This window comes from Mobula hypostoma, chromosome 27 (genome assembly GCF_963921235.1).
Source record: "Mobula hypostoma chromosome 27, sMobHyp1.1, whole genome shotgun sequence".
In the NCBI taxonomy this organism is placed as follows: Eukaryota; Metazoa; Chordata; class Chondrichthyes; order Myliobatiformes; family Myliobatidae; genus Mobula; species Mobula hypostoma.
In genome coordinates, this window is record NC_086123.1 from 3,316,714 (window position 1) to 3,328,780 (window position 12,067).

Genomic DNA, 12,067 nt, shown 5'->3' on the forward strand with positions numbered 1-12,067 from the left:
TATTAAACTCCATCTGCCATTTTTCAGCCCATTTTTCCAGCTCACTCTGAGTCACTCTGCAGGCTCTGAAAACCTTCCTCACTGTCTACTACACCTCCAATCTTTGTATCATCAGCAAACTTGCTGATCCAATTCCACATTATCATCCAGATCATTGATATAGATGACAAATAACAATGGACCCAGCACTGATCCCTGTGGCACACCACTAGTCACAGGCCTCCACTCAGAGAAGCAATTCTCTACCACCACTCTCTGGCTTCTTCCATCGAGCCAATGTCTAATCCAATTTACCACCTCTCCATGTATACCTAGCGACTGAATTTTCCTAACTAACCTCCCATGCGGGACCTTGTCAAAGGCCTTACTGAAGTCCATGTAGACAATATCCACTGCCTTCCCTTCATCCACTTTCCTGGTAACCTCCTCGAAAAACTCCAACAGATTGGTCAAACATGACCTACCACGCACAAAGCCATGTTGACTCTCCCTAATAAGCCCCTGTCTATCCAAATGCTTGTAGATTCTGTCTCTTAGTACTCCCTCCAATAACTTACCTACTACTGACGTTAAACTCACCGGCCTATAATTTCCCGGATTACTTTTCGATCTTTTTTTAAACAACGGAACAACATGAGCCACTCTCCAATCCTCCGGCACTTCACCCGTAGACAGCGACATTTTAAATATTTCTGCCAGGGCCCCCGCAATTTCAACACTAGTCTCCTTCAAGGTCCGAGGGAACACTCTGTCAGGTCCCGGGGATTTATCCACTTTAATTTTCCTCAAGACAGCAAGCACCTCCTCCTTTTCAATCTACAGTTTCCATGTTCTCACTACTTGATTCCCTCAATTCCATAGATTTCATGCCAGCTTCCTTAGTAAATACAGACGCAAAAAACCCATTTAAGATCTCCCCCATTTCCTTTGGTTCCGCACAAAGCCGACCACTCTGATCTTCAAGAGGACCAATTTTATCCCTTATAATCCTTTTGCTCTTAATATACTTGTAAAAGCTCTTTGGATTATCCTTCACTTTGACTGCCAAGGCAACCTCATGTCTTCTTTTAGCCCTCCTGATTTCTTTCTTAAGTATTTTCTTGCACTTCTTATACTCCTCAAGCACCTACTTTACCCCCTGTTTCCTATACATTTCATACAACTCCCTCTTCTTCTTTATCAGAGTTGCAATATCCCTTGAGAACCAAGGTTCCTTATTCCTATTCAATTTGCCTTTAATCCTGACAGGAACATACAAACTCTGCACTCTCAAAATTTCCCCTTTGGAGGCTTCCCACCTACCAATCACATCTTTGCCAGAGAACAACCTGTCCCAATCCACACTTTTTAGATCCTTTCTCATTTCTTCAAATTTGTCCTTCTTCCAGTTCAGAACCTCAACCCTAGGACCAGATCTATACTTGTCCATGATCAAATTGAAACTAATGGTGTTATGATCATTGGAACAAAGTGCTCCCCTACACATACTTCTGTCACTTGCCCTCATTCGTTTCCTAACAGGAGATCCAATATTGCATCCCCTCTAGTTGGTCCCTCTATATATTGATTTAGAAAACTTTCCTGAACACATTTTACAAACTCTAAACCATCTAGACCCCTAACAGTATGGGAGTCCCAATCAATGTATGGAAAATTAAAATCCCCTACCACCACAACTTTATGTTTCCTGCAATTGCCTGCTATCTCTCTGCAGATTTGCTCTTCCAAGTCAAAAGAATGAGCTCCCATGAATTCTGAAGTCCAATGTATATACTTCTAATCATTCCTATCAATAAAAAAAACAGATTCCCCCTCACTCTCTACTTTTGCTAATTGTTCTTTTATTTTATATAAGTCTTGTGTTTTTGATGCCATTCACTGCAATACTTTGGAGGTATAATTAGTATATTGAATAATTTTTGTGTAATTCCAGACTTGCAGATAAAATGGGCTTCTGGCCATATGGGACTTGTTTATTATGTGGGGATGGCCTGTAGTTCTGAAGAGAGCTACTGACTGACAGCAGTTTGTGGGTCAGTTCGTTCCTGACTGCCCGGCCTGTATATTTGAAGCTCAGAAGTCTGTATTGAGCAGGAAATCAGCTGCACTGGCATTAATGTTTTACAGTGCCAGTACATCTAACCTTCTGCTCCACAGCCCTACTTAGCACTGAGTCTGGGGCGGGGGGGGCTTGGATAGATGTTCTTCAGTGACAGACATGATGAAGTTTGCTTCCTGACTCCTCAGCTTTTGGCACATGCACCTTGAGTGGAAAGATTATTAAGTATTTTCTTTAAAATATCTTAAGCTGCAACGTTTAAATATTTTCTAGTACTTAAAGTTTTTATGTAATATTTTTGTTTTTATTATTAAAATCAATTTGGATTGATTTTATGTCTGATCGTCATTGATACTTAAAAACTTATTCAAAGCTTTTGATGTAAGTGAGCTATGAATGGTAGTATGAAAGCAGGGCCTTAGGATCTGCCACCTGAGGCCTAGTCACTGCTTACAGACTGTTTTACCTTGGGAGGCAGTTGAGCTAATTAGGCCTGGAAGACAATCAGAGCCATCATGTCACAAAAGTACATGAAGCTGTAGTTAAAGCAGCCAGGATTAGGCATGATCTTCCCCATTGTATTATCATGTTTTTTGTACATCATGAGATGCATAACCATTTAATTATATAAGGTACTTCTGTGACTATATACAAGCTGATGTTAAATAATTTCTTTCTACTTTGGTCTTTGGAGGTGCTATCCTGTCCCAACTTCATCCCTGTCTTTCTCAGAATTCCATGTTTGAATTTTCACAATTGGTTTCTTTACCTGCTGCAGTACTGAACTGACCTTCAATCAAAGTCACAAATGACATCTTGTATGTTTGTGATTATGGCAATCTATAAATCCTGGTCCTTTTTGCCCTGTCTGAAGCTTTTGCCACTAACTAAGTCATATTTCCTCAAACACTTCTGAGTTATCCAGAAAGACATGACTTTATTCAACAGTTTCATTCCTGATTCTTTGTTATCAAGAAGTTGCTTGCAATGGCTTTATCTTTTGTTCCTTCATAATTACTTCAAGAACCCAAAAGGGTCCAGCCTTACCCCTTCCAGTTATTCATTATTTGCAGTATTCCATTTACCTCACCACTATGACTCTTGACCCTTTTCCCAATTTTTTGTTTGTTGGACCATGAGCTGATGTGCAGCACTGTTTGAACAGAAATTTTCTCCGTTAAGGTAATGAAAAGGTAAAAACCATTGTCTTCAGAGTTCACTAAAAACTCTTGCTACAGGTCCATCCATCTCCCTCACAATTGTCTAAGTTTGAATTAGACTGTTGCAACTTTGGGCACCACGGTAGTGCAGCAGTTAGTGTGACACTATTACAGCTTGGACCGTTCCAGAGTTCGGAGTTCAAATCCAGCACCGTCTGTAAGGAGTTTGTACGTTCTCCCCGTGAACCGCATGTAGATCGTCTTGTGATTACGCTTGTGTTAAATAGGTGGGTTGCTAGCTGTGTGGTTTGTTGGGCCAGCAGGGTCTGTTCTGTGCTGTATCTCGAAATAAAATGAAAATAACTACATATTTGACCCGAGAACGAGGTTCCAACTGTGCATCTGCATTATCTCCTCTTAAAATGTCATCTATCTCCACCCCACCTCAGCTCATCTGCTACTGAAAGCTGTATCCAGTCACAAGTTATCACCTGGTTTTCGATCACTTGGTTGCTCTTATCTTTCTTGTGTTCTCATTATACTCAATCTCATTGAAAACTTTGCAGACCACTGCAAAAATTTTATGGTTGAAATTACCCACGACTTGCATTGACTCCAAGTCTAACAGCACCAGAAAATTTAAAAACTGTTTTTTTTTTGTTATTTCCCTCCAGAGCCTGCCTCTTCCCACCTCTTTTGTTTCATCTTCCAGTTCTACAATCTTCCAGTATCTACGTGCTACTTCTATAACGACCTACCTCTTTTTTATTAAGTACTCTCTACTGTTGGCCAAGCTTTTATCTACGCAAGGCCCAAGCTTTGGAGTTCCCTCCTTCATTTTGTTTAAATTTCTATTCCTTGCTCATGTCTTATGACACTCCATATCTAATTTGTGACTTGGTTTGGATAAATATATTCAGGCCTGGTGTAGATTTATGAACAGCAAGAGATTCAAGGGATTTAAGTGAAATTGAAGACAAAGAACAGACCAGTATAGACTTATTGAATGGCAGAGCAAGCTTGAATAGCTAAGTAGTCTGTACTTCTTACTTTAATGTGTTTTACAAAGTTATGAATGATAGTGTTCGTCCATCATCAATGTCGATGAGGACCTCGACACCATAATGATGGTGTCGAGACTAGCGTGTGATTTGGATTTAAGTGAGGGAGAGTTGCGCAGCGTCAGCCTCACTCTCTCTTCCCAATTCCCATATGGATCCAGTGGCAAGACAAGAATCGAGACGGCTGGAGATGGGACTAGGTGCAGTGGATGACCAGGACATCTTCTGTGTCTTGTCCTGCTCTACACGTTCCACGACGCTTGCAGAGACCACCTTCTTGACCGTTGGACCTTCCATTGGTCTCGTTCGCTCAGTCTGCCGGAGTCTGTCTTCACATGCTGGGATAGACAACTCCCTATCTCACCGAGGGTTTGAGATCCGCCGGCTACCCTCACCTGGTTTAGCCAGCTTGTCAAAGCCGTTGCCCGGGGTGTGGCCGCTGTCACATGCAAACAGCTACGGGGAGCCACAGGTGAGAGCTGAGTACCAGGTGGGGACCAAAGGTGGACTAACCACCTTGAAAAGGACGCAACATGTTCCCCCACCAGAGGTGCTACCCCTTCCTGACACCCCATACACCCCATATATGAATGATAGATTATATTTCTATTTCATTTTTATGACTTTATTAAAGTAGAGATTATGTGCACATTTCCCTGATGATAATGGTACTTCATTTACAGGGCAAGACTCCTTGTCTGGGTCGGATACAACAACAGTCTTCCTGCTTATTGACCAGAGAAGGACTTATTGATGCAATCCTTGCCCTCTTTAAAGAATGTAATAGTCCTGACCTGATGAAAATAAAGCACGTGGCCAATTTTGTAAAAAAGTGTGAGTACTGTACCATAAGCTTGCTGCTGGTTTGATAAATTTTTCATTTCCTTTTTCCACAATCACTTTTTTTTAATACGTTTGTATATGGATGTTAACCTATTTCCTAATTTTAGTTGGTTGAGTACTATAGGTGGTAGCAGGGTTACAATGATATTTAATCTAGGGAAAATTAAGTATTGAAATTTTGAAATAAATGTGGAAATGCCTTATAATTAGTTATGTTACAAAGCGAGAGATCCCATTCCTAAACAGTCTGCTGCTATCCTGGTAAGGTATTTTCATGCATTGGGTTCATGTTGATCAGAAATAGTAATTCAATAACCTGTAGGAATTTGTTATGCGATATAGTGTTCTGCATGTTAAGTTGTTTATCATTTGTGGTTAGGCTGTTTATACCCTCTTCTGAAAAGATGATTGGAAAGTTCAATTGAAGCTGCCAGTTATTGTGAAATTTAGATTATATTTTTCTTAACTGAAGGTAATGAAATAGCCACAAAATTATAATCAAGATCCTCTATCATCCAACGTCTACACTTCAGTTTCTGAAACTCTATCTTTGTCTGACTATTATCTGTGGTGTTTAAAATTATACAGAGGACCATGTATACCACAGGCCATATATATCCATTCGGTATACTACATAGGAGGCAAGGTTTTCATTAACCTAGTCTTTTAGATGAAAAAAACAATTTCTCTACTGGATTTGCTAGTGATTCTTTTATGTTATAACATCTGCTTTTGGGTATGCCTCAAGAGATTTACCCCATGTCCCTCCTCAATGTGACCTTCTCTTTATATTGAAGGCCTGTGTCAGGTTACCTCTCAGTCTACCTTTACAGGCGAAAAGAGCACTGATCTCTGCTTCCCCTGATAATTAAATCTGTCAGTCTTGGTTTTCTGTTCCTATTTCTAATGAATAATGTGTTTGTTGGAATAAGATGTGATGATCAGAAATATATTAAATTAGTACAAATTAATAAAAGCAATTTAAAATATTTAAAGGTTACTTATGTAGGTCAGAGCTGGGCAAAAAAGCTGTGAATAATCTGATAATATGAAGGCAAAAAAACAGGACATAACCCAACCAATGAGAGATCAAATAGAATGTGCTGGAAACTAAGTGAGTGGGTGTTCTCTCTCTCACTCATCCACACAGGCAAGTAATCCAACAGCAACAGACTGTCTATGTGCTCGAGGGAGAGAAAGGGAGATCTTCCTCTTTCATACCCTGCTGTTCTTGAGGGGAACAATTCTAACCAGTACTTTCCCAGGACCCTGCTTGCCTCACATGGAGTGCTCCAATTCAGAAAATTATGCAGACAGTATAATACCGACAGATTTTATGATGTTGAGCCCAGGTAACCTTTAGCATACCTATGTTGTTAAACTGAATATTTTGTTTCAGTAGATTCAAACTGTCTTTTCTGTCTGTAGACAAAGATGCTCTGAATGAGATTCGAGAGTTACAACCCTGTGCTGGTGATTTTGAGGTGAAAAGCGTGATTGGTCGTGGTGTTTTTGCGGAAGTGCAGGTCGTCCGTGAGAAAGCCACCAACGATGTTTATGCAATGAAAGTCATGAATAAGCAGGCGCTGATTGAAGAGGATAATGTAAGATGACACTATTATTAATTTGGATTTAATCTGAGATTCATTATGTCTACAGAGCTGTCACTGCAGGTTCCATGGGATGAATAGGCTGATATTTTTACATTTGTGGCTCTTTGAATTATCAGAAACATAATTCCATTTATCTTTAAAAATGTAAATTTTTAATAGTTTCAAGTTATTACAAGCTTTAGTTTAAAAATTGGCTACATATCCATGGATGAGAGTTTTGGTGATCAATCTATTGCTGCCATTGCATAATACATTTAGAGTTGGGATTATGTCGTGGATGAATTTATTTGTTGGGAAATTGAATGTTTTTCAACTAAGATGCTCAGTGTTGGAGGCCTCTTAAATCAGATTCTTGAGGTGGTATAGCACTGGTTGAGTGTGTTGGGTCCTCTGGTGCCACAGTGATGTGCTGATGGTAGTTGGATAGAGATTTCTTCAAAACGAGCCTGATTGAAGTCCCTGGCAAGTATCTGAAAGCTTTCAGGATAGGCCGTTTCTTGTTTGTTAATCATGGCACTTAATACATTGTCCACTAGCTTGACATCCGCTTTTGGTGGTATGTAAACTGTAGTCAGAATCATGGTGGAGAACTCTCTCGGTAAGTAGAATGGTGGATTGGATGTCTCAGGTTAGGACAACAAGAGTGCGACAAAACTGCTACACTCAAGCACTGCGATGAGTTTATCATCAAACAGAAGTTACCGGTCCATCTGATGATTGGGAACTCCTCAGGCTGGAATGTAGGTGGTGAGCAGACTAGTGTCCCCTTCCAATCATCTTTGGCCAGCTCCTCTTGCACGCCTCGGAAATTCCCTTTACTCCACTGTAATACCAATACATCCGACTTTAGCTTCTCCCGCTCTAACTACAGGGTGAATTCTAGCATATTATAGTCAAGTTTTCCCAAGGGTTCCTTTACCTCAAGTTCCTTAATGTGGGAATTCTGGGAGACTTAGAGCCTCCCAGATGACCACTTCTGCACCAGGTGCACTGAGCTGCAGCTCTTCAGAGAACATGTTAAGGAACTGGAGCTGTAGCTCGATAACCTTTGGCTCATACAGGAGACTGAAGAAATGATAGAAAGGAGCTACAGGGAGGTAGTCACCCCTAGGTTGCAGGAAGCAGGTAATGGGATGACTGTCGGGATAAGGAAGGGAAATGGGCTGCTAGTACAGAGTACCTCTGTGGCCATTCCACTCAATAATAAAAACACTGTTTTGGATACTGTTGAAGGGGACAGTCTACCAGGGGAAGCTGTAATGACTGGATCTCTGGCACAGAGTCTGGCTCGGAAGAGAAGAGAGGTGAAGAGGTCTGCAGTAGTGATAGGAGATTCCATAGTTAGAGGAACAGAAACGAGTTGTAATAGAGATACACAGATTGTATGTTGCCTCCCAGGTGCATGGTTAAAATATCTCAGATCGGGTCTGTAGCATTCTAAAGGGAGAGGGTAAGAGCCAGAAATCTTGGTACATCTTGGCACCAATGACATGGGTACGAAAGGCGAGGAATCCTGAAAAGAGATTTCAGGGAGTTGGGTAGAAAGCTGAAAAGCAGGACTGCCAGGGTAGTTATCTCTGGATTGCTGCCTGTGCCATCTGCGAATGAGGGTTAGAATAGGAGTATTTGGCAGATAAATGTGTGGCTGAGGAGCTGGTGCAAGGGGCAGGGATTCAGATTTCTGGATCTCTTCTGGGGAAGATACAAGCTGTCTGGGTGGGTTTAAGCTAATTTGGCAGGAGGATGGGAACTGGAGTGATAAGGCTGAGGATGGGGCAGTTAGTTTACAAACAGGAATTGTGTAGTGAGACTGCTAGCAATGAGAGGCTGATGAGGCAAAATTACAGTCAATGGGATGAGTTGCTCTGTAAAGAGGGACAAAATCGAAGAGGGTGGTAACTACTGGACTGAATGTGTTATATCTGAATGCATGCAGTTATGGAATAAGGTAGATGTAGTATAGTTAGAGATTGGCAGGTATGATGTTGTGGGCACCACTGAGTCATGGCTGAAAGAAGATTATAGCTGGGAGCTTAACATCCAAAGGTGCACATTGTACTGAAAGGACAGGCAAGTAAGCAGAGGGGGAAGAGTGGCTCTGTTGGTTAAAAAATTAAGTAAAATCCTTCGAAGGAGGTGACATAGGATCAGAAGGTGTAGAATCCTTGTGGGTAGAGCTAAGAAACTGCAAGGATAAAAAGACCCGGATGGGTCTTTATACAGACCTTGCAACAGCAGCAAATACATGTGCTACAAGTTAAGTTACAACAGGAGATAGAAAAGGTAAATCAAAAGAACAATCTTTAGATAGCTATGCAGTTAGATTGGGAAAATTAGGTTGCTCTTGGGAAGCTTTTAAAAACCAACAGAAGGCAACAAAATCATAAAGAGTGGAATATCAAGGTAAGCTAGACAATACTGTAATATTAAGAGGATACCCAAAGTTTCTTCAAATATATTAAGAGTAAAAGAAACGTGAGAGTTGATGTTGGACCGCATGCTTTTCTTGGATAAAGAGCTCAAAACTGTTCACAATTCTCAGAATACACAGTGTGGACTGACCAATGCTTTTTTCAAGCCTCAGCATTACCCCCTGCAAGTTACTCTTTATGGAATACTGCATAAATATATCCCACCACCTAGGTCATGCTCTCTTGTCACCACTGCCATCAGGAAGAAGGTATTGGAGCCTCAGGACTCATACTCGTGGTCATGGCTATCCCTCGAGGTCAAGGATGATGGTTTTCATGCTGAAGAAGTGGCCCACAGAGTGAAGACTTCTGTGGTGTATTTGTTTAACGTGTACTTGATGTTGCACTCCAAGAAGCACACGATACTTCACAAATCAACCAACTGATTCCAATGGCATGGAAACCACGATGATTGGAGCTGATGGATTTGTCACAGCCTTCATCGGCCTTCACAGCCATTGAGCTCGAAGTAACTTCGCCCACTTGTTCCACCGTTGAGGACTTGGTTGGATTGCTCTTTGTCAGGGACCTCACCCTCGACCTTACCGCCATGAGTGACCCTACCAGGAGCATAGCTCCAGACGACATTGCTCTCGGGATCACAGGACCACACAAGCCTCTCCACCACGACAAGGTGACAATCCACGGAGAAGCATGGACTCACTCTCAGGTTCTGGAACAGTTATTGTCCCTCAACCATCAGGTTCTTCAGCCAGTGGGGATAACTTCATTTGACTTTACTGTACTTGATCCATCACTGTATTGTTTCCACAAACATGGACTCATTTTCAAGGACTCTTCATCCCATGTTCTCAATATTTATTTATTTATTTTTTCTCTTTTCTATTTACACAGTTTGTTCTACTTTGCCCATTATTTTTTTTTTTCGCCTTGTTGGGAGCAGTCTTTCGCTGATTCTATTATGGTTCTTGGATTTACTGAGAACACCCATAAGAAAATGAATTTCACAGTTGTCAATGGTGATGTATGAGTACTTTGATAATAAATTTACTTTGAAGTTTGAATGAGGACTCTCAAGTCCCTTTGACTCTGATTTCTGAATTTTCTCCTCATTTACAAAGTATTCTATACCTTTATCCTTCTTCCAAAGTGCATGACCATACACTTTGTCACAAAGCCATCAATTCCATTATCCAAATCATTGGCCTATAATGCGAAAAGAAGTGGTCTCTACTCTGACCCCTGGGAAACACCACTTGTCACTGGCAGCCAACCAGAAAAGGCCCTCTTTATCCCGTCTCTTTGCCTCCTGCCAGTCAGCCAATCCATAGTATCTTTCGTAATACCATTGACTCTAATCTTGTTTAGCAGCCTAATGTGCGGCACGTTGTCAAACACCTTCTGTAAAGAACATCTCTCTATCCCATCTGTCATTTCCTCAAAGAATTCCAACAGACTTGCAGGCAAGATTTCCCTTTAAGGATGCCATGCTGACTTTGGCCTATTTTTATCATGTGCTGCGAAGTACCCCAAAACCTCATCCTTAATAATGAACTCCAACATCTTCCCAAATACTGAAGTCAGGTTAACTGGCCTATAGTTTCCTTTCTTTGCCTCCCTCCCTTAAAAAGTGGAGTGGCATTTGCATCTTCTAGTACTCCAGAACCATTCCAGAATCTAGTGATTCTTGAAAGATTACTGCTAATGCCACCACAATGTCTTTAGCTATCTCTTTTTACCCTTGGATTTTCTTAACTCGTCTCTTTCTAAAGATTTGATTTCATGATTCAGGAGGATCCCATCCTGTCGGAAAAGCTCACTACTTCGTGTCCTATAAATTCAAACTCACTTCACACACACCAATCTTTAAGCCATGCATTTAGTTCGGATCTTATTAACCCTGTGGTAATTTGCACATAGCTCAGGTAACAATGCAGTGATTATTACTTTCTTGGTTCTGTGTTTTGATTTTGTCCCTAGCTGCTCAAATTCCTTCAGCAGGGCCTGTTTCATTGTCCTTCCTATGTCATTGGTACCCACATGGACCACAACAACTGGATGTTCCCTTCCATGCCAATTTCCTCTGCACGCACCAGGGCAGATAACACAGCCTTCGGAACTTTCAATCCATGCAACAGAATTTTGTCTATCTCACTGGCTATACTATCACCAATTACAAAAACATTTCTCTTCTCTTTGCCCTGCCCCCACCCCCCTTGAATGTCTTCCTGAACTACTGCACTACGGTTTGGTTGCTCATCCTTCCTACAACTCCCAATCTCATCCTCGCAGGATGCAACAATCTCAGAGCTGTTGAGCAAGCTCAATGGCTGAACGTTCTCTACATTTCCTCTTCCTGTCTCACTCACATCCTGTCCCTGACCACAAACTGAATTTGAAATAGTTAATCTAATGAGTGTGACGGTTTTCTGAAACAGTGTCCAGGTGACTTGCCCCCCTCCCTGCTGCATTGCAGTGTTTGAAGCTCAGAATGCACATCATCAACCTTGAGCTTGAGTTCCTCGAACATCGAATACTTGCTGTAGATGTGGTCAATGGGGTTCGACAGCTTCCTTATCATGTAGCTGCAACACATCACCTGATCTGGCATCCCTACTATATTAATTAGTTGTAATTTGGTTTATTTTTAGTTAATACTTTTTTTTTCAATGAGTTACCTGTTCTTACCTGCTACTTACCTGTGCCATGGTCCACTCACAGAATGCTGTCCAAAATAGCATCCAGGACCTTGGTGTCCATTTCTTGTCACTGAAGCCTCACGCCAAAGCCTCAGTTTCCCACTCTAACCCAGTCCATTGCAACAATGGCTGCTCTGCTTAAACCTAATTTCTTTTTATTATCCCAAGTGAAACTCACACAATGAGACTTGCTCTTTTCA

The 12,067-nt window shown here is 41.3% G+C and overlaps 1 protein-coding gene across 7 annotated transcripts in view; it reads left to right on the plus strand.

Annotated features, from left to right (window-relative positions):
- cita (citron rho-interacting serine/threonine kinase a) overlaps window positions 1-12,067 on the plus strand; it is a 228,091-nt gene that overhangs the window by 21,662 nt on the left and 194,362 nt on the right. For all 7 annotated transcript variants that reach the window (XM_063034066.1, XM_063034067.1, XM_063034065.1 and 4 more), the window contains exons 3-4: window positions 4,964-5,114; window positions 6,552-6,727. In XM_063034066.1, coding sequence (XP_062890136.1) covers window positions 4,964-5,114; window positions 6,552-6,727 — 327 coding nt within the window. The remainder of the gene's footprint in view (window positions 1-4,963; window positions 5,115-6,551; window positions 6,728-12,067) is intronic.